At 46.3% G+C, this 23,233-nt stretch overlaps 1 protein-coding gene across 4 annotated transcripts in view; it reads left to right on the top strand.

Annotated features, from left to right (window-relative positions):
* Nucleotides 1-23,233, top strand: part of LOC309601856 (transcription factor 4) — a gene marked incomplete at its 5' end in the record, with an annotated part of 235,706 nt that overhangs the window by 55,214 nt on the left and 157,259 nt on the right. For all 4 annotated transcript variants that reach the window (XM_082335056.1, XM_082335057.1, XM_082335059.1 and 1 more), the window contains 2 exons: nucleotides 19,960-20,021; nucleotides 22,647-22,743. In XM_082335056.1, coding sequence (XP_082191182.1) covers nucleotides 19,960-20,021; nucleotides 22,647-22,743 — 159 coding nt within the window. The remainder of the gene's footprint in view (nucleotides 1-19,959; nucleotides 20,022-22,646; nucleotides 22,744-23,233) is intronic.

Genomic DNA, 23,233 nt, shown 5'->3' with positions numbered 1-23,233 from the left:
TGGGGAGAGAGCGGAGATCGAGCACCCCGGGCGCAAGCGGTTGTCCGGCGTCGCCGGGGGTACGTGGCGAGTCCGCAAATGGCAACGAAAGCGAAAGCATAAGGGAGAGAAGCACCTCGTTTGGTTTGAGCTGTAAAGCTTCCTCTGACATATGTTTTGAATGGAGATGGTGTCCCAAATGCCAAGATGTGTTGAAGGATAGCTGGTTGTTTTTGGATGATTGTCCTATATTTACTGCTTACAAGTTTCATTGTTGTTGAAAGTCTGCTGTGGTCTGTAAATATGTTCTGGAGCGGTATAAAAATATCACAATTAACATATTCAGAAGGACAACAATTGTCATGGTTGAATGACTTAGAAAGTAGCACAGGCTGTAAACAGGATGTGCTGAAATGAGCTAGCGCACAGTTCCGCTGCAGTGGTCTTTGCAGCGAGCGTCTGCTTGTTATCAGCACTTCTGAAAATAATCTTTGGATCCTCTAAAGGACATAATGCTCTGGTTTTTAAATCAGTTCTTCTAAGACGAGGAGCTTAGCTGGCGTTGCTACCATTAAAGATACCCAGGTTTGGTTTGGGAGCGACGTCTGGATTCTTGCTCTCTGGCTTAGCAAAATGCTGTAAAGGGAAGAAGGGAGAGAGGGGGAGGAAGGATGAAAATTCTCCCCCAAATTCTGCTGGAAAAACCCTTCTATTAACAAATTCAATAGCTAAGAGGGCGGCAGGATGTCCTAAGAGGAACTCTTATCTAGACGTGGTGGGTGTAAAATTTCCATCTCTTGAGCTGGTGGTTGTTTTTCGCTCAGTAGCGTTAGGGTATGTAACAGGAAAAAATATTTCATCGGCATGGTACAACGTGCTCCAGTAAGACGCTGCTGAATATACGCTTGCTTGGCCGAGGGACATAACTTATTCAATTTTACATCTCTGCAGTTTTAAATGCTGTAACTTCATTTCAAAGGATACCTTTAAGGACAATTTCTTTCTTAATGACCCATCAGATGAAAAAGTACAGAATTTGCTAAAAACACCTTTCAGAAAGCTATGGGCTCTTTCCCAGGTTTAACTCTCAGCAGCATTCTCCAAAGTCCTTGTAAGTTAGAAGGATGACTCGAATGATGATCTAAAGACAGTGGATTTCCAACGATGCACCGAAACCTCTGCTTTTGGCGTCTTTCCCTAACGTCCATAGGAGCGGTTTCCCTTAGCGTGGGCAACTGGGCCTCAAGCCCAGCAAGGAGGACGAGGTGCCGAAATGGTTTCCATCCTTCCCTTATAGGTGGCTTTAAATTTAATTTTTTTTTTTAATGAGTTCTCTTGCAAAGGAATTGTGGCCTTCTCGGGAACAGCGAGAGCCTCGGAGCCCTGTAAGTTTCTTATGAGCATATGGTCAGGCTGCAAAATAGCAGATGCTGCATGAGCAAAGGGCAGAGCCTCAGAAGGTAGGAGATGAAGAAGGCTTCAAGAGCCCCTCGCTCAGTGATCTTTCAGTTCAAGATCAAACGCTGCCGTTACCCAACTTATCCCTGGCAAAAGCTTCAAGGTTTGCAGTCGTGCCTCAGCTGTTCGTGGAAGAGTGGAAGTTTTCCAGAAGTGACAAATAATTTCTCAGCCTTCCATTTTATCGGATGCAGTTGAGTTACGGTGCCTCGAAAGAGTCCAGTGAAAAGGCCTAGCAGTGTGAATACGTTTGATACAAGAAGCGACGCAGGGAAGGTATTGAAGACTGAAGAGGTTTTGCAGATATATTTGGTGTTCGTTATTATCCTGTAAGAAGAACGGAAAGCCTTGAGAAAATGAATTAGATCCTTTGTTTTGAAGAAAGGCGGTTTCACGAGCGGTTCCTTGTGTAGCAGGAGACGAGTGCGTGCGGTGTGTCGAAGGTAGCCCCCTTCCTCGGCTGGCGGAGGCTGACCGGCGCTCAGGGTCGATGTTTGAAAACGGTACCGGGTGCAGATGGACGGACGGACGGATTCCTTGCGAGTGAGCAACTCGGTGTACCTATGGTCAGCCATTCCTCCAGCCACCTACGTTGTATCTGCGGAGGACAGGCATCCGTTTCTTTTTCGTCAGTAAGTATAACGAGTGGGTAGTGCTCTGTGTATTCTACAGTGATGAATTAATTTGGTGCTCATTGTGGTAGCACTGATCATAATGAATTAATTTGGCATTCATGTGGATGTCATGCTTTTTTTTTTTTTAAGCTTTTCTATTACAATGCGGAATTAGTTAGTAGACACTTAAAGCGTTACACATCGGATTCAGTTGTCATCATAACCTGTTTGTACTGTTACCTTGTCGGGGTGTTGCAAGCGCGTTGTATTTGCGTTCTGGAGAAAGACTGGCTGCGCGGCGGCAGGGAGGTCTGGGTTAAGTGATGGCACAGCAGCAATACGATGTTCAGAAGTTGCCGTTCCGCTTCTGCTTGCCTATTTTAAAGTACCCGAGCAAACTCCAAGGGTGTAATATGGGATTGGTTTTATACGGCTTGGAATAAGAAAAAGGCATTTGTTTTTGCTACGTAATGCCCAAATCTAAATGCATCGACAGTAATTTGTGGCATCGTTGAAGACAAATAGACTTTTCCTTGTGTAAATATTAAATAGTGAAAAAGCCGTGAAATGTAGTCCTTTGCTCCTTCTCTTCTTTTTCTTTTCCTGCAATGTACTCAGAGTTGATAAATATATATACACCTGTATTATTTATCCTTTCTTTTGAAGAGGGCATATGATCACACGTGCATTTTCTTTTCCTTTGGTGAAGCGTTTCAGTGTAACTGGGAGGCATGCCGGTGAGTTGAAACAGTAAATGTTGGTTTAAAACCCAGCTGATGCGATGTTGCAGGAAATGTTTAAAATGCGACTCTCGCATCAAGGGAGTGGTTCTTTTAAAGCCTTTAAACAGACTTTTTTTTTTTTTTGTGGATGTTCTCATATTTAGTTCTTTCAATGTATAATGTGTGTTAAGATTTTGGACAAAAGATGTAATTCTCACTGCAGATGTTCTGTGATGCCTTATAGACACAGGGCAGTTACCTGGAATTTCTTCTCCTTGAAGTGCCTAATTACGAGTGTGATCTGGACCTGGGAAAGGTATAAGCAGTGGAAAGGGAACAACAGGGGTTTTTAAGTCAAGAGAGAGCACTGTGATCCTCCTGCGCAGTGTTGCCAGTTTGACATTGCACCATGAGACTCAATATTTGGTGTTTAATTTGGCCAGGGGAAAAACAATGCAATTATCTCAGCATTTGTTATTTTTCTTTGTAACCACAAGGAAATCTCTAACTTTTGTTTGCAGCGAAAAGCAAAAAAAACATGAGCTGAGCTTAATGCACCATAAAAACTAAAGAAAACAGAGAAAGCAAACTTCATTTTTAACGAGTCCTGAGTTCAGCTATTTGGGTTCGGTGATGTCTAATGTGACCTAATTCCTGCATCGACTTTTGGTTGAACTCGAGCATGTATTTTAGAAAGGAGGAGCTTTCAGCCCAAGCAAAACCTAGCCCACTGCATCAGAGAGTAATAACAAAAGACAGAAAAGATGATTTTTGACCAATGATGGAATGCTTTTGTTCAATCTCTTGCAAGTCAGGTGCTTGAAACCTTTTTTTTATTAATATATATTACTGGATCTCTATGGCTTTTCCTAAGGGGTGTGTGAGTGGCTTCAGGTGCACGAGGAAGGGCTGGAGTCGTCGTCTCAAAGATCAAGGGAAGCCTAAAAAGCTTTCAGGGAAACTTTGGAAATATTCCTTTTGGGGAGAAAAATAAAGATTTATGTTTTTCATAGTGTCGTAACATTACGAATAATGGCAAATCTCAAAAAAGCGTTGGGTGTGAATGTTTTGTATTTTGGCACGCTTGGAACATTTATGCGATGGTTAAGTGTGAATGCTTTATTTGGTAGCTTTTAACAGAGCCTGGGCTTCCTTACGTGCACGGGAGAGCTCATCGCGGGGTTCCCGTGCCTTCGTCGCTGCTGCTCTCTTGTACCGGTGCCAGGGCGCAGCACGCGGAGGGAGCGTGCCGGTGCGAACACAGAGGCGGCGCGGGGCAGACCAGAAAGCGGGCTGGGGCAGCAGGACCTCGGGAGGCGGGGACGTATCCCCGGAGGGGCCGCGTCCCCCGGGGCTCCGGCAGCCGCGGGGCAGGGCAACGCCGGGGCTGCTCCGCAGGAAACTTCGCTAAACGCCGAAGTTTAAGCGTAAGAACGAGTAGCTCTGCTCTTATACGAGGTGTATCTGCATCCTCTGCGGTGAGGAACTCTCTTATCCAGGACACTGAAATAATTGGGGCATGCAGATAACAGGCTTTTGGGGTTCGCGTTTTCCAGCTATGAGAGTTGTGGAGAATTGTAAAAATGAAATGTGAAATCTTGCACGCTGATGGCCAGCCGAGAGAGGACACACCTGGGGCTGACGTCTCTCAATCCCTTTCTCTCTCGCCTTGTAAATTCAAGTCTGAGAGTGTAAGAGTGGAAAGAAAATACGCCCGTGCTTAGGCACTTTGTTGCAGTAACTCCGTATCTAGAGCCCCTTCTTGGCCATCAAGTTCATCCTATTCAAATTTACAGCTCTAACGAACTGATGTCAAATGAATTTTAAAAGGCTTTGGGGATGGTGGCGGTTGTTACAAGCCCAAATCTGTACCAGGGCCAAACGTGGCACAAGTGCCAGCAGTTTGCTGTCGCTAACCTTTTACCGGTGGTTTATCTTCACCGCCAAAGGCTGCTTTAAACTGGGTGGATTAAGCCAGGTGAAGTCACAGCATGTCCTTGACAATACAATAAACTCACTCGCGTTGCTTTAAAAATCCTTTTGCGCTACGGGGTAATAGATTACTTAACATTTCTGTAGAATTGATTTCTGGTAGATTTTTTTTTTCCCTTGTTGGTTGATATTCTTTGCCCAGAAACATGTGGATTGTCTTACGATAGCAACTGTCCAGTAAATAGAAAGTGTTTGCTAAGGGCTGTCATCATACACTTTAAATGCAAATACATCTAGGGCAGTTTTAATGTAATTTTCATATAGATGAAGTCATTCTAAAATAGGCTTAAATTAAAGCGCTGTTCTCCAAAGACTAGAAGTTTAGCAGAAAACGTCCTTTAGTTTCATTAGATATTTTTCTTCTGTTTACGTTTGATTTCCCTTTCATCGGATTTGTATGGTTTGCAATCAGGACAGGATCTTTTATTCACTACAGTTGGTATAATTTGTGACTTTTGCAACAGCCAGTTGGAGGATGAGCTGGACTAGTGGGGGTTGGTTTTTGGTTGTGTTTTCTTTGGTTTTTTTTTTTTTTTTTTACCTCAACTTTTTCCAGTTACACATTCCTCGCTAATCTTTCTGTTTCCAAGAGACATAAATATTGGGAATTAACCAGTCATGTACTGGCCAGAGAGGTACAAAACCCAGCTGCTGGTGTGGTCTGTAAAAAATCTGGTTTAGATAACAGCATCATCTCGAAGTGTATACAGAAACAGCTCGAACAGATGCGCTCCTGATTCTGAGCTGCCCATTCAAAGGGAACGAGCTGATTGCTGAATTTATTCCCCACCCAAAGTTTGCATTTTTTTAATGCGTTGTTTTTTTTCCTTCTTTATAATGAAGCAAGAAGCCAGCCTTCACCCCTTGAGTCACAGGGCAGAGCTCCTGCTGGAGGAGCAGTGATTCACAGCGGAGGGGAGTCAGAAGATGGGCGAAGCGGGGGGCAAGTTCCCAGGCTGGCGCCGGGGGTTCGGTGCCACCGCCGTGCACCGAGGCGTTGTCCAGCCCTGCCGCAGCTCTGCCTTGTGCCGGTAGCTGATGGTCCCGCGGGGATGGTGACGTGGGGACGGCGCGGTGATGGCTGCTGCCCCACGGCCCTGCGGCTGGCAGCGGCAGGCACGGCTCGAGACCCTCCAGTCTTGCAACACCGAGCTGGCAATGCTCCTGTGGCTTCGCAGCCGGCACGGAGGGGTGAAAAATTAACCCCTTTCTCCCAGTATTTAGAGCTAAATTCTGCTTTGAGATTTTTTCAGGTGGAAAAGAGGAATTAAGCCCACTGGATGTGCTTCCATTAATTACAAGTTTCATTTATTTGCTTTTACAACCTCAAAGCCACTAGTCAACTTTTAACAGTTAGTAGTTAGGGACAGTTTAAGTCACAGCAAAACTGCACACGAGTGAAAACAAATACTAACTTTTTTATTGTTATTATTATTTGTCACTCAGAGACATGTAGGAAAAAGCCCCGTTCTTGCAGTGCCTTTACCATCAATCTTTGCATGGTCGGCTTGCAGAGTCGGGTCTCCAGTTCAGTTACAGCTTCCATCGAGTTGTCCCAGACGGAGCTCTCCTGTGTCAGATTTCATCCAGTCCTGTTCTAGGTGCCAGGACCCTGCTTTTTATAGGAGTTCCTGGATTAAAGCAAGGGTGCCTGGATTAAGTTTTTAATGAGATATTTCAGCACCTAAACACATTACCTAATTTTGAAGATGCCCATCTTCCCGCTTTTTCCCCTGGTTTCCGCTGGAGACAGCGTGTCTGTTCTGTACTTACATTTAAATATAAAATTATGTAGTTAAATTGCCTATATCAAGTTCAAGAACATACTTTTAAGCATTTTTCTTTTTGTTTTCAAACCAGGGGAGATAGTTTTCCATGAGAGTACCTACCGTGTGCTAAATGTGCCATTGTCTACATGACACTATAAGTTTTTGGACCGACTTATTCCATGAAATCTCCTTAATGTGTACGAGCAGAGCATTAACCTGGTTGTTCTCTTCCCTTGCCTTGTGGGAGCCCTGGTGCCCTCCCCAGATTGTGGTGATATATTGCAGCATTGCTGCCAACTGTTAATGAGATTACTAATGCAGTGTAACTGGGTAGCAAATTATTAAATGCTATTCCATACCATTATTCAGCTTATTTTAGCAATTTGTGAGAGGGGCGCTCCTTGTAAATCAAACTCCTCATGTATTATTTTTGCTAATTAAGAGTTAAATCGAATCCAAGGTTTTAAACATTGCGTCACTGACAACAATACCGGACCACGTACTTCACAATAAGCTGCGGGGAAAAAAAATCCTCTGCTGGAGTGTAGAGGCAAGGCTGAGTAACTGCTCGGGTCTCGCCCACGTGTTGCGTCCAGACGCGGTGCGCAGCGTCCTATGCTGTCGTCGCTCGCTCTGCTCGCGTCTCCTCTGTGCGTGTCTGCGTCGCCAAAAGGATTTGGGGTCCTTGTGCAGGGAGTTGATGCTAAGGATATAAACCTTAGCGATGAATTCTCTGGCTTTAATTACTAAAGCACAGGGTTTCCTCATATTTCATGGCCCAGTAAACCATCTATCGTGGTGTTACTGATGCACTGGCAAAGAAGTGGGCTGCTCAACTGAAGGAAAGCCCAGACCCAGCTGCCGCGGGCGCTGCTCTGCCTCGCCTGGCTGGAGCCGGGGCCGCTGCAGGCGCCTTTCCTTCTGGAGGACCCTTTGGTGACCACTGCTTCACCTAACGGCAGCGTTAGACGTGGCTTTCGCAGAGCAGGAGGGGGTGGCTTTGAAGCTGGGACGTCTTCTGCGTGTTCTGCTCTGTCACCTGGAGCACTTGAGTGCCTTTTCTTGGGTGACGGTATCTTCTGTAGATGTTACCATATCTGAAGTGGAACATTTCTCATTCATACAACACACTTTTGGAGTGTTGTTACATAAAATCATAGAATCGTTTAGGCTGGAAAAGACCCTTAAGATCATCGAGTCCAACCGTTAACCCAGCACTGCCAAGGCCACCACTAAACCATGTCCTCGAGCACCACATTTCCCTGGCTTTTAAATACCTCCAGGGGTGGGGACTCAGCCCCTGCCCTGGGCAGCCTGGGCCAGGGCCTGAAAGCATAAGTATACATAAAAAAAAAAAACTTCATCTGTATATCTGACTATTGGCACTTGTAGAGACTTGGCGTTTTAAAAAAAAAAAAAAAAAAAAAAAGAATCATTAAATCATTGAAGGAGGTTAAATATGACAGTATTCATTTGGTGTTGGGTGCCGAAGTTGGATTTCTGCAATAATTTTCTCTTCCACACGTAAATGTGTTTTGTTTGTAGTGTGTCTTACCACGTGGTTGTGTCTCACAGAACATCAGAATGTTCTGGCTGCGTTCAGATTTTCCTTACAAAGCTCGTATTTTCCTAGACTACACAAACACGTGCAAACAAAAAAAAAAAATTGAAAATCTGTTTATTTAGAAGCTCAATGCAGATTTCTCCCAGAAAGGGAACAAAGCGAATGGTTAAAATAAGAAGGTAGCCTTTGACTCCCCGTGTCACTAGCCTTTCTCAGTGCTCCGTAGCCACGATGAGCATCAGAGGGTTTCACACCAGCCTTGGGAAGCAGAGATCTTGAGAGATGCTTGGCGGGCAGATTGGGCAGGGCGGGTGGGCGAGACTGACGTAATTGCCGAGGTCATTGTTTAACTGCGGAGGTAATTGTTACTTGCGAGAGAAGACCGCAGACGGCGTAGGTGACGATGGCGTTTACAGGTACGGATACAACCCCTCTGCCCTGCCTGCCTGCGGTCCTTTGAGACGCGCAGGGCGTGCCGCGGGTAGAAGCGGTGTAGAAGCTGGCGATGGAGAAGAATGAGGGTATGTAAGGAGCCCTCCTGGCAGTCCACAGTTGTCTCCTGATAGCCATCTCATCCGAAGCGGCCTGGCCTTAGGTAGGCTTTAATCAAAGCTTCCACCATCGCCTTTTGGCTTTGATTACGGGTTTGGAACTGAAACGTCCACTTGCTCTGTATCGAGCCCTTCATAATCTGTCGTACGAGGAGAGCTTAAGTAAATCTCTCCTCACTTATTTTTAGGTTATGGTGTAGAATGTATGCGTTTTGCCTGGAGCACTGTGATTAATTATCATAACTTTAGAGTGCTCTAGGTTATTGGGTTCAAGCAAAAATTAAGTACTTGAACATTAATATAGACTATATATGAATATACAGTAAATTAATTGGATAACCACAGTTTATAAACCACATTCATTTTGTAACTGAAAGAGTCTTGAGAAGCAGACTTTCCTACTAAACTCCATCTCCTCTCAGGTTAAAATAAATAAGACGACTCATTTTGCTCAGGAAAAGTTCCTCCTAGAGCACTCCCTACCCCCACCCTATCCAAAACCAGAACAAACCCAAACCTTCAGTAACCTGATAAGCTGGAAAGGGCAGCATAACTAGAACCTTAACCTTTTTCTTACGATCTGCTTATAGTTCCAGCAGATCTGCTTAAAAACTGGTTAAATGCTGACGTTCCGCGACTGGACTGGATACGTGGAAGTCATCTGTCCTTAGAGGCACAAAGTCTATGTCATAAGCGTGTTATAAAATAGCTTATGTAACTCTGCGAAATACAATGTGAGGTTTGATGACCTCATCCGACGGCAGGACAATGCAGTTCTTTGTTATGAATATGAAGATTGAGAACAGTTTAGATTTGTTTACACTGTTGACATTTTACAGCAAATGCTGTCAAGTGGTGCCTCAGACTGTCCGTGGGTATTTGCATAGACTTTGGAAATTCAGGCAGAAAATAAAACGACCATCTGATTCAAATGAATTTTCCAATTATTTGTGGCTTTAACAGAAGCGATTGAAGTGTATTGTGTATATCTGGCAGCTGGTCCTACTTCTTTGGAAAAAAAAAAAAAACAAAACCAACCCTAAAGCTTTGTATCTAATCCCTTGAGCAAACCAATAGTAAATTGTTTATCAAATAAGTAGTAGAAACTTCCCATTTTGAGTCTGTGCTTGCTTTACCTTGCCGTCACGGAAAGGATCGCTACCTGCAGCTTCCCGCCCGCTGGAGGTGCACGGCTTCGCGGTTGGGCTGTTCCCCTTTCCTCGTCCAAGCCCGAGCCCTTGCCCGAACTTGGTGCGACTTCTCCCCGTCCCGTGCCTGCGGTCCGTCAGCATCCCCTCTCTTGTCTGGTACTAAACCCACGTTCGACGCCTCATCGAGCCCTTTGTTGGCTCCCCGCTGTTTCCCATGTCACCTTTAAGTTTTCCTCACTGGTTTCCATGGCCCGTCGCAGTCTGTGCTCTTGTTCGTGACTCCATCTCCTGGCTCCTTTCTCTGGATGAAGTCAGTCCTTGACGACTTCTGTCACCTTCAAGCTTCACACTGCCCTTCTTCCAGATCACCTCCCTGTCTATTTTTTTTGTCGTGCCCTGATGATATTTAGAGCAAAACCTTCAAAAAAGGTTGCATCAATGGATATGCATTTTAAATTCGCCAATCCTTTAGCTTACCAAATGTCCAGGTTACCAACTTATTCTTCCCTTGATCTACTGCTCTTCAATCTTCCTTCTGTATTTTGTCACTTTTCGTTGAGATCGCTTTTTATTTAGTTCTTAAAAAAAACATAATACTTTGCGGAAGAAGAAATTCTTTGGAAAAACAAGACAGCAGAAAAGGTCTCAATCCCCAAAACGGGTGTGTTTAACTTAATTTGCATTAGTAGTGTCTGACTTACTTTTTGTGAGGTGCTTCAGAGCTCAAAGAGGAAATAGCGACGCTGAAGTATCTGTTTATCGTACCTGTCTGAGGATGGTAATCATAATTAGAGTCTAGGATTTTTCCCGCCCTTCTCATTTTTGACACAACCGTAATTCATACAATGAGAAGCGCTAATTGTGCGTTAGTATGGCGTCTGCACAAAAAGTCTCGTTCGTGTAGAGATCATCTTGGTCCTTTTCTCCTCGTTTGAGGATATTTTGACTGTTAAATCCCCTATAAAATTACTTCCATTGGTTAATACACAATTTGTTATTTTTTCCTTGAAGATAAAACTCAAATCTGAAGATGTTTGTCTTTCTCCGTTTGCTATTCTGTGTATTTTAGATCATGTCAGATGGCCACAGGTGGCAGTCTCTTCTGGGGAAGGACGCGGGGTTAGCGTAAAAGGGTTTACTGATGCAGGTAACGATGCGCTGGCTGAGCGGCTGCAGGAGTGAAATGCCTGTTTTGCAAGCGGACCACCGCTTGCCATGCGCGTTCAGTGTTTGGGCATGTTTTTTGTATTTTTTATATTTTTAATGTATAACACTATCTTTGATTCTCTGTGTTAAAATTATTAAAAAAGGCAGCTGATGTTTTGTAATCCACACCCTTTCCGTTATCTCTTTCTCCACACAACTTTCTCCAAGCTGAGGACCCCGCAGGGCTGAGCCCGTGTCAGGAACCCACCCCGCTAACCCAGCGCCTGCCCGGGTCCGTGAAGGAGCACCCAGGGGGCCAGGAGCGGCACGGCCATCGGCTTTTTTGAGCTAACGCGGTGGAAAGCGGGGTCTTGCTTGTCCTTTGACACAAACTGCTCTTGTTAGCTGCTGCTGGCAAGGGTGGGCTCATCCTTTTGCTCTCCATCACCCAAACTGGTGCCGTGAAAGCCAGTCTGGGGAGGGATTTCCATGGCTCTGAACGCCCTTTCCTCAGTAAGCGTTTGCTGCCCGCACCCGTCCTCCTCAGTCGTCGCTCCTGCTCCTCTTAGCTGGCTTGGTTACCCGTCTCCATGCTCCTGTGCCGTGTTTCTATAGCAGCTTCACTGCTGGATTTTCTTTTGCAGTCCTTCTGGTGTCTTCTCTGCCCCCTGATTGCCTGCTGGGAGAGCACAGTGCCAACACGGTGCCCTGACTTTATGGTGGTACGAACGAAGCGACGATCTGAACCAGAAGCCCTTGCTAGACCAGTCCTCTGGCGGGCAAAGGCTTGGACTCCCAGCGAAGGCTGGGAGAAGTGTAGGGGTCAAGGCTGGGAAGGACTGCCAGGCCACCGGGAAGGACTGCCAGGCCACCGGGAAGGACTGCCAGGCCACCGCGCTGGCCTGCGGCGCGCGTCACCGGTGCCGGTGCGTGTCACCAGCTACCCTTGCGCTGAAGCAGAAGGGCTTGCCTGACGCGAGCGCTGCGCCCAGAAGATGCCCGCTCCTCGTGTGCTGGGAAGGAACCACCGTTTTCCTTGGCATCTTTTCCCAATGCAAGCGCGTTACAGCATTTTCAGGGAGGTTAAGCAAATGTATTAATTTTGACTGCAGTATATCACCTTTCTTCTTTGGAAAGTCATCTTAAGTTATTTGACTTTGAGTTTACCAGCGAGCATTTGGAAGATTTTCCTTTCGCTCTGGTCTTCCACAACCGTTGCCATTTACTGTATAGGTAAATTCAGGAACACAACACTTGGCTTCTCTGAAATATGTGTTCTAGTTATTCATCAAAGATAAAAAGTCATCAAGTTAAGCATTTTTATGCCCTTGTATGTTAAAATATTTTCCAAGTTTTCTACAGTATTTTGGAATTACAGTAATGCAATTCTATTTCAGAGCCACAAAGACAAATAATTATATCAATAACTATTATTTTGCACTTAGGCACATGAAATGACTGTTCTTCACGAATTATCTTGGGCTTGATACGTCGTTTATTCAGATCCTGTAAAAGAATATGGCCTGGCACTGAGTTAAAGCGAAGTTAAAGAGACGTAATTCTCTATTTCTTGCTCTGAAGCTGGCAGATAAAGGGCAGGTTTTTCAGAGGCACGCTGAGTACAGGCTGCTCGCTCAGCACCTGTGTTACTGCATTCATTAAATGTCATCGTCTTGATTGTGCTGCCTCTCTGAATGTTGCTGTTTTAAACGTGAAATGTTGTTTATTCTGGATTAAGGGAACCCAAATACTAAAGACAATGTTTCAACTAAAGAAAACGTTTGAGTCTTAATGGAAATCAAATGGAAAGCTCCCACAGAAGTAAAATTCCACCCCGTCTTTTCATAGCAAGGAAGTTTAGCCAACGAAAACGGAATTTGCCCTCTCTGCTCACTTTTACTATTTGAACATCTAAAAAAAAATCATTATATATATATATGTATGCTTCTCCTTCCATTTACTCTCGTGGGCATAGCAGTCAGGTTATTTCGTTTGTGTATTTGTCCATGTGCTGGGATGATGGCGGTGGAAGGGTGGAAGCTTAGGTTCTCGGAGTGCACCGTGAAACACCTTCCCGCTCTAGAAAGCATCACGTCGTGGGGCAAGAGGTGGCGAGCGTGCTCTGGTTTTACGTGGAAAGGTTGGGGTAGCGATCTGTGTGCTTTAATAAACATCCTTACTCCCCCCTCAAGTCATACCGGATTGAGTACGATGTTAGCTGAATGCCTCTTTTCCCACAAAATTGCTCGAAGTACTACTCAGACTGATGGTGGGAACCCGAAACGCTCTCCTGGTGCAAATCCCGACCTCCCGCTCCCATCGCTCCAGCGGGAAGCTTGCTCCCATACGGCGCACGGTTAAGCCGCACCTATGTATGAACGGCGGAGAAATCAATATTCCTAATCAGATTTGCTGCAAAATTAACAAGATCCACCACTGTGCTCTTTTTTTTTCCCTTCTATTATCTCACTAGTTGCTAGACTACTGTCACTGTGTTTGCCAGGTGCATACTTCTTTTTACATGGGTTTTTCATACGTATAATCTTCCAGATAGCACCTCTTTTTTGAAACAGTTCTTAAATTCTTAGTTACTTTTGCTAATCTGAGTCGTCTTTTTTTTTTCCTTTCCCTCAACTCTCTCTCTGTGAGCAAAATGCCTCGGATACCCGTGCTGCTGTTTACCAGAGTAAAGCATGAGAATATAATTTCCTAGTCTGTGACTTTAAGACTTTACGTATCTGCCCAAATTTGTTATTGGAGGTGGTGGGAGGTTTGAACAAAATTATATTCCAGAGTCATCTAGTTTATTGTCCTGTGTTATTGCTACAGTCTTGGATGATTTCCCAAGTATTTGTTTGGATTATTCCTGCAAAGAGGAGTTTATTTTGGTTTTTTTCCTAGGTTTGGGTGTTTTTCCAGGAAAAAAATATGGATTTTCTAATTCTAAAGTCTCTGTTTGGGAGCACCTCAAGGGATTCAATGAAACTTTTACCAAAGAAGGTTCAAGGGACTGGGCATTACAAGCAAGGTCCAGTAGCGTTACATGGTGCCTACAGTTTATGTCCTTAAAATAAAGTAGACGTTGGCCTGAGAGAGTCGCACAGCGTGTCAGAGCTCGTGGCCTACCGTGAAAATAATTAGAAATTACATGCGTTTAGGCAGTAAGTTGCCCTTTAGGTCGCCTAATTCTGAACTCCTTTCCTTTTCTGGAGCCGGGAGGTGCGTATTGAGCACCTTTATTCGTTGGAGGTCCCGAGCGTGGAGGCCGTTTAAAGACACCTAACGATCAGGCTGATGCCTCCGTAGAGCACAAGTGGTGGTGGAGGCGTAATAGCGATCGCCTGCACGCTGGAGTGCTCAGACCTCAACGTTTGTGGTGGACCGTGATGGTATCTGCCGTGCTTTTGCTGAACTCGGTCCTGCCTGTGTTTGCCAGGCACGCGTGGAGTCTGCTTAGCAGACGGGGAGCACCAGGAGGCCTGGGCAGAGCGTGAGCATCTCTCGGCCTCGCTGCTGGAGGGTCTCGGAGCCTCGTGCCCTGCTCGGGGGCTCCCAAGGCATCCCTCCTTCTTTTAGACGTCAAGGGAACCTTGGTGCAAGAAGCAGAACTCTGCAGGCTGCTGAAAAGTACTTTTAGGGTTAGGTGGCTGCTTGACCGGAGGCTTTCTGGAACTCGTTCCTCTGTGAAAGTGCAGCTTTTGGCCCCAAAATCAGTGCTCTGGATTTCTCCCTACATCCTTAAGCATTAGCGGCCTCTCTGAAGGTGCGGTACCTTCCAACGCAGGGGTGTAATCAATGTGGGTCGCAATTCTTTTTTCCCTAGATCATTCATAGAGGTAATATGATTTGAATGCAGCCTATCTCAGTCTATAGCACTGAACATCTTTTGTAGATTCAGTTGAATATGCTTTTTCCAGGTTTTTTGCTTGAAATGCTCAGCGTGGTTTGACTCCATTTAAGTGCCAGTTTTACTTCTTCTAGCTGGAACTTCTGAGATGCTAAGTGAAGCTTTAGTTATTGAAATCACACTGTATTAATCATGTATGAATTGCGTTCTGAAAAACTGACCAAATCTGTCCGTGATGATTTGCTTTTTGTAATGTCACATTGCCTAACGCTTGTGATTAAGTGAGGTTAATTTACAGGAGCCAGATTCTGGAGAAAATTACATATGTGTTCGAGTTTATGCACTCTGGGATAAATCCAAGCTCTGAGAATAAGTCACTGGAGAATTTTGCATTGACTTCAGTGTCATTAGGGTTTCACTGTCCTAATTACCTAAGTGGCAGTACTTACAGGGTACATAATAAATTTCCAGAATTAGGTTTAGGAGCTTACAAACCTTCTTGCAATATCTGTCATACTAAATTATTAGTAAACTAGGCTAGATTAACTAGGTAGTAATTAGTGAGGTTTTTTTCTTTTCTGCCGAGGGAGAAGTGCTGTTGATTTGAGGGCCGGTCGGAGGGGGCAGAAGTTAGCTGGCTTCTGTCTGTGGGCAGCTCGCTGGGTCGCGCTAAGAGAATACTTGTAAACGGGATGAAAAGAGGCGAGAGCAGGCAGGCAAGGTGCAGGCGCCCATCTGGTCACCGAGGGTCGTACCCCACCACGTAACCCCTTCACGGCCGCAGGCACCCGAGAGCCCCGTGCGCGGCGTGACCCGTCGCGGTGACGCTCCGAGTCCGCTCGCGGGCCGAAGGAGAAGTTGTGCCTCGCCGGGGGTTTGCAGGCAGCGGCTGCCTTCCGCGTGGTGGGAGACGGCCGCGGTACAAAGACGCCGACAGCGGGAAGGCTTTGGCCAGCTCCGCTTCCATTGAAAAAATATTTTCCAGCGAATTCACAAATGCAATAAAACTGTATTTTATTATTTGCTCTTCATAACTGTTTATGTCCAAGAACAATTTTCATCTTGCTAAGCTCTCAATTTCCCGGCTGAAGAGCTAGGGTGTTTTTGAAAATGCATCTTTTTCCCCAGCTAGAGCTTGCATTTTTATAGAGCTTCATGGTACGTGTTTTAGACTGAGTTCCTTCTTTTTGTCTGTAGCTGAGATAAAGAATTAGTAGTTTAAAACAATAACTACATGTTCCACTATGATCAAGGAATTAGATAATCTGGCATGTTTGCTTAAGGGGTCTGTATCTTGGGGCTTTTATAGGGCAGTATTAAAGCCCTGAGCCTTCTTATTATGCCAATACCCAGAAGATTGCTTTAATGAGAAGTAAAGGGCCTTTTTCCAATTACAAGGGAATAACTGTATTAAGTTCCTGTGTTATGTCAACCTGCTTTGATTTGATTACTGCGAAAGAAATGGATTTATCTGTCAGTGTTACTTAATTAAGCCTTCTCATTGATGTTTTGCAGAGTAATATAGTGTAGTTTGCACATTTAAGTCTAAATACAAAGAAAATTGGTCGAAAGCTAAGACGCGACCCCTGAAGATAAGGCACAAGAGCTATTCCTTGTCATTTTCTGATCAGAGTCCAGAATTTTTAACTTTGGTGGAAGAACTTGAGCATTATATGGGCTTGGATTAAAGCAAGGTAAAGGGCAAGGAACCTTCAGCCAAATTTGAGATGGCTGAAAATGTTGGAGTCTGGGCAAATCTTACAGAATTATCCTGTGAGGTTAGTCTTCTAATCTCTACCTGATACAGTACGCTTGGGTATGTAGAGCGATGTCTGCATACCTTTAATGTCTGTCCTTCCCTTGATGCATCCCCAAAAGCTGTCCCTCTCCCTGCCCAGGAGCATCCTTCCCTCTTGGCGGTGCTTCCCCTGCCTCGGCAGGACTTTCTCCCCGGGTTAGTCTTGGCTGTGCCCAGGGGCTCGGTCTGGGACGTTTGCAGAGGCGAGGAATACCCCAGCCCTGAGGTATGTGTTGTTCCCGTGGTATTTTAAGCATCTGATAGTGCCCTCTGGTCATTGGCACGCTCGGCTCGAGGGAGAGGTAGGGATAGCGCAGCAAAGAGTACCAGAAAGGACAGCCGAGCAGGAATTCAGCTCACCACAAAAACATATGTTTAACCGTAAGCACGTAAATAGTTCCTTTCACGTCATTGGGACCGTCCAGCGGTTGGCCGTGAAGCCAGTATTTCCATGCGCTGCTGGAAAGTACTGGGCATCTTCGGGAGCGTGGCGGCCCTTCCCCGTGCCCAAAAAAAAGGGTTTTGAAGAACATGACTCCAAATAAGCTGCCCGAGCAGGTTAAATAGTGCGTATCAGCCCAGCGTGTGCTGAAGGGGTGGTAGCGGGCTCCCAGCTGGAGCTGGGTGGGGGGCTGCTGAAGGGAAGGGCTCGGCAACCCAGTGCACCCCTTGCCCACTGGTGTGGGGATGCTGTCCCTCCTGGGCGCTGAGGGCAAGAGCAGGGTTACTGCTCAAAACACGGCCCTGCAACGTGTTATTTTAGGTGACGCATTAGAGCACCTGAGACCACGGCATCTATATTCTTAGAATATAAATAAAAACGTACAGTATAGCAGTCTGAAAACCTTATTGGCGTGGAAATCTTGCTCCTAGCACTGGCCGTGAGCCAGCGTAAGGGGCCTTCACAACATGTATTATTTTAGATTAGCCGACTTTTACGGAAAAGTATGTTAATAAATGAAGTTTCTAACAGGGAGCTGTGTGAATACCGCCTCCTTGTTCATGAAAGCGGAGCTCCCTGAGTGACGCCCCATGCAGAGCCCTTCGCTGGCGTTGCTCCGTCCCGTACGCTCCGTTTTGCCGGAGCGGGCCCGTGGGTCTGCACGAGAGAGGTGGGAGCGGGACGGGGTGAAGCCAACCCGCCGGCGTGGGTTCGGCGCCTGTCCGGCGGCGGGCTCGGACCTGCCGCCCCGTCCCCCGGCTGCTCTTCCCGGGGGCTGAGCTGTTCGGCTGGCTGAGGGACTTCGGAAGCTCTGCTTGAGGGTGGGCCGATGCCCACCAAAGTCAGGGGGATAATAGCCGCTGAATTTTAGCAGGCAATGGATCGGGGCTCTACGGAGTTAATTGCCTGTTACATAACAGAAATGATTTTTAAAAATATGCCTAATTAACCTAATAGAATGGTTGATCTGATCTGTCAGGTAAATGATACACATTTTCTTTCTTTTTCTGGAGCTTAATTAAATATTTACCTAAGAGTGTCTTGTGCTATTAACACGTTCATCTGTTATTGAGATAATAGGAATTGTAATTGGGGGAAAGTATTAAACTATACAAATGTGTGGGTTTTTTTTCTTTTTAATCTTGGAAATCAACCAGATTTGGTCACAGCACCCATATTTTAAAGTGCTAATGACCACATCTGTTTCTCAGACAACTGAAGTTCCCACCGATCCTAGAAGTCTGGGTGAAGCAGTGCAGAGGTGGAAAGGGAGCTGCTGGCGTGCGGAGTCTTCGGCAGCGCTCTGGGGAAGTTTCTCTAGCCAGCGAGACCAAATACGTATTTCTTCCGATTAGATTAAAGCTACTGTTTGTGCATGGCAAAGGGCGAGCAATGTTGTTATTTCATTAGGATGCCAGTGGGTACACAGGAGTAAGTTGGAAAGTAGCACTGAAATGTGCAATAATACTGTTATAGATCAGTGTCAATCACGTTTCCTGATATTTAACATACTGTAAGTAAAAAAGTAATGGATTCAAGCAGTATGGTCCAGTCCATCAGCGTACTAAAGGATGTGCTTAGTGTTAAGCATGAGTGATCTCATTTACTTGAATTAACGTGAGAGTGAACTATGATTTTGGTGGAACTATTCACAGGCTTCCATTAAACCTGTGCACAAGTGCCTCGCTGAACTGGTGTTATGTTTAGCCGTTAAGTTTTTAGCCAAGGGGAAAGTCTCAAGAGACTCCCGCCTCATTTCAGTAAAGGTTTGACGATGGCAGTAGTTGTGCAAGTGCATCCCGGCATACTCGAGCGCGCTGCAGAGGATCTTCTGCTTTCAGCAGCAGCGGCAGCCTGCGGAGTTGAGTTCGTGGGCTGCTCCCGGGCCTCGGTGCAAGGTGCCAGCCTGGAGGAGCTCATCACCGCCTAGGGTACCCGAGAGGGACAGCCCCGTGCAGAGCATTCATATGTAAAACGCGTCTATGACCTGATTTTTGTCAAGGCAAACGTAGCGTTGCAGTCTAGCTAGCCTCTTGCATCCCGTGATCCGGAGACACGCTGCAGTGGCTGACGAGCGAAGCTCACCTCACCTCGCCTTCCTGGGGTGACCGTCGAGCTGTCCCTTTGGCGCGCAGATAAAATGCAGACAAGAAAATGGCAGGCCGAGACATTTCTGTGTTTTGTTGCAAAGTTAAGAGGAGCTTGTAGGAGTCCTGGTTCTTCGGTCCGTACCCTAAACGGCGGGTTTCACCGCGTCCGAGCACGTATGCAATGGGACGTGGTATTCCTAGAGACCCCCTCTCAAACGGAGGGGGAAAATGGTTACCACCACGCTGAGATGGGCTCTCTGAAATGACTGGAGTGTCTCCCCTGCAATGGTCGCGATGAATTTCCTCTCATACGACAGAGGGCAAGGCAGAAATGCCCCCTCCGCGCTTGGCTTTAGGAATGTGCTTTTCTCTTCTTGAGATACCAATGTGTGCCCCAGTGCTTGTCTGCAGCAGAAGCCTAGCTGAGGTGGCGGGAGGTACGTTCACCCCAAACGTGCCTTGCTTTAACTTCTAGGTTTCGTCTGGTTTATCGTGTTTTATTTTTACTGTTTGACGATACCTATTTTTGTGCTGGAGATTTTGGTAGGATTTTAACTGATACAGTGCAGTCACTTTTTAAAGTGTGGAGAAACACTGAGCCGCTGAAGTAATTTTTATGTTCAAACCTCAGGTTCCTGAGGGTCCAGTTCATTTCTGCTGTGAATTTAAATGAGTTAATTTAAGCAGTGGGTCAGAAGCCACTACCATCGTAGTAGCCCTGTGCCTGATTCTTAATTAAAGGCAACAGGAGATTAATTTGAAACATTAATTTAAAAGTGCCTATACAAAAGGAAAGAATTATTGCAATAAAGCCTAAAGAACTTTTTTGTCCCTAGATGTAGAAGACAGAACTAGCTCAGGGTCCTGGGGGAATACAGGACATCCTAGTCCATCCAGGGTAAGTATATCTAATCTTTTTCCCCAAACCAGACTTCCTGCATATGTAAATTTACAATCTTAAATATGAGCTTTACACCTGATTGCGTAGAAAAATGGGCATGCAAAGTTGGCTGTAGCCTGTCTTCTCTTTAAAATTGCCTTTTTTTTTTTTTTTTAACATTCAAACCTGATCCTGTGATTGAATTTGGCACCTGCTCCGCTCCTTCTAACAGGTAGCGAGAATATTAATTAACCATTTTTTTCTTGGGAGGCCCCATCAAGCACCACCACCGCCCAGCGTGCGGGTGGAGCAGAGATGTTGTTGCCGAACGTTTGTTGGATTTTTAGGGATGGCGGGTGTCACCAAACCTGAGGAGGGGGCCAGCGCCCCTGCCTTGGGCAGCGCTCATCCCCGTGCCAGGGCTCGCTGGCCACTCCAGGGCCACCCCTGGCCACCCCAGGGCCCAGCGAAGCTGGAGAGGGGCCGCCAGGCCTGTCCCACCATGCCCTTCCTGCAGCGCACCTCAGCCGCTCCGTGCCTCCGGTGGGGGGGTTTCAGACCCTTCTCCTCGGGCAGGGGCTGGCAGCCGGGCCTTTCGGCCACGTCCCCCCGACTGCTGGCACCATCCGAGCCCTGGGGCAGGTAGCCCGGCTGCTAGCCACCTGCCCACCTCTGCTGCGGACGCTGCTGAGGATGGGGCATGGACGTCTCCTGTGCTCCCTGCCTAAGAGCGGGATCCCCCTCTGGGGAATGCAGCCACCGAGCCGCGCTCTGGCACGGCGATACTCGGTGTTTGCTGAGATTTGCCAGACAGCTGGACTCAGTCATTTCGACTGCGGCTGTGCACAGTTATCCAAATTCTTTAGACACCTCCGATCGGGATGCCGGTTCCTTCGGTGGGGACAAAGTGCTGTTTCCAGCAGAGCAGCTGTGTGGTTCGCCCCGAGCAGCACGGTGCGGGCAGCCCCGCCGATGGCCCTCGCCAGCCAGCCCGGCAGCCCCGCTCCCCAGCCAGAGCATCCCGGCTTCGCCCGTCCTCGGCGCTGGGCACGCCTTGTGCTTCAGTACCGAGACGATTATTTCTGTTTACTTCCTGCACATGCATGAAGTACACTTACGCTGGGCAAAAAGTGGCTTTGCTCTTACTTATGCCCTTACTTAAACAGTTTGTTTAAATTGCTTTTTAATAGTTTTCTAATTAACGTGAAGGATCAGGGCTCGCGAGCAGCGCTGCCGGGAGCTCGGTGCCCTCGAGTGCCTGTCTGGCGAGGAGAAAGGCGGTTGCCCTGTTCATCCTCGGTCCGTCCTTTCCCCTTGGGGCAGGTCCTGCCCTCGGCGCACCTTAAGCCAGCTGAGGTTTTCGGTGGGCGTCCGCAGCGCTGCACCGTGCCGCGAGCGGCCGAGGGGGGTTCCCCATTTGCGGCGTGGCGGGGGGACCCCGGCCCTGCCGCCGAGGGAGGGAAGCCCGACACCTTTTCTTATTCCATCCTGCTTAGCATCCATTACGTCATTACTGCTCACATCTGTCAGTTTTATTTTTATCCCTTTTTTTTACTTGACACTTGTATTGCTTCCGAGGGAAAAATGTTTTGAAAAGTAAATTCTAAATTTGCACACACAATTATTTATGCATGCAAAAACTTGAATGTGAGTGTACAATTAAGTTTTGAGAGATAAAGAAAAGAGCACGAGCCTGGGAAGAATTCTGGAGTTTCAATCAAGACTGTGCATTAACTTGCAGTGTTATTCTGCAAACAGCCTGACCCCTCTCTCTCTCTCCTGCTTTGTAAAATGACGATGGTATTTCCACGTTGGGAGAATTCGTTTCTCGTGAGTTCTGAACCGAAGAAACAAAACATTACCTAACTGCTGCGCTCGGCCAATATTTGTAGTTAAATTTAACATTTTGCTAACGGAGTGACTGAACGCAGAAGGTTACACCGAGACGGTTCCAAAACGTAGGGGCCCGATCCTGGCGAGGTTTTGTACCACCTCGACTTGCGGGTAGCGCGGCCGGTGCTGTTGGTCCCCAGAGAAGAGCGGAGGGGTACCGAGGCAGCGCAGGGCAGGAGCGGGTCGCTGCCGCTCGCTAGCCACGCACGGCATTGCCCGCACGAAGGACGAGTGCTATGCGGGGTTATTTTTTCAGTGAGAATCAACTTTCCACACCCACTGCGAAAAAAATCCTGATTTTTTTTTTTTTTTATAGTTCAGTGCACGTATATAGCAGTGAGGTGATTAAGACGGCAGATTTCTACATAAAAATAGATTTAAAAAGCAAAATGTTAATAATTATTTCTTTGCTGTTCTTGCATATGTTATGGGCAAGAAGACTTTTATGCTAAGAGAGGGCTTTGTGCTGAATTGCACAGCACGAAATTCCAGGAACCTCATCTCAGTCACCCATTCAGGATTATCCACACAGCAAACCAAAGTCAATTGCTAATGAAATAAAAAAATTGAAACAGCTTTAAAAATGTTCTGGAACACATCACTTCCAGCAGAATCAATAGGGGAAAACAATAAAGGGAACAATATTGCTCATAGCTGGCTTAAAACTTAGAAGGGAAATACGGACCTGTAGGTTTTGAAAAATGCCGTTTAAACTTGTAAAATTGTGTTTTTCTCCCAATTTGTTAACAGAACTATGGAGATGGGACTCACTATGATCATATGGCGAGCAGAGACCTTGGGTCGCATGACAATCTCTCTCCTCCCTTTGTCAATTCCAGAATACAAAGTAAGAAATCGAATTTCCTAACTTGACCGCGTTGTTGAAACTGAACCAGAAATAAAATTCTGAGGGCTTAAATCCCTCGTCCTCTTTTTTGGGGTTGATTGTACTTGGCATAAGGGCGGGAACATGGATTTTCATTTTTTTAAGCTATCGTGCAATTTCAAAAATGTACACCGATGATGTTTATTGAACAGACTGTGTTTTCTTGCTGCGAGAGGGATGTGACTCTCGATGCAGTAACTGCAGTATTTGCTGAAAGAGGTAAATGGTTGTTCCTAAGGCTCAGCCTTTCCTTTTCAAAGAAGTGGCCAGTTGGCAGAGCAAATAAGGCCGTGCTCTGAGCAGGACTTTTAAAGTAGAAAAGGATTTCTGAAAATACGATAGATCCGCGTTCACGGAAGGGAACAGATAAATAACTGGTGAGGGCCACTGAAGCCATTGTTTGCTTTGGAGCACGATGGATCGCTGCCTGCTGGGACCTGCGAGCTGCAAA

The sequence above is a fragment of the Platalea leucorodia genome (genome assembly GCF_965183815.1).
Source record: "Platalea leucorodia genome assembly, chromosome: W".
NCBI classification, from domain to species: domain Eukaryota; kingdom Metazoa; phylum Chordata; class Aves; order Pelecaniformes; family Threskiornithidae; genus Platalea; species Platalea leucorodia.
Note: the sequence above shows the minus strand (reverse complement) of the source record. Positions and strands in the feature narration are given on the sequence as shown.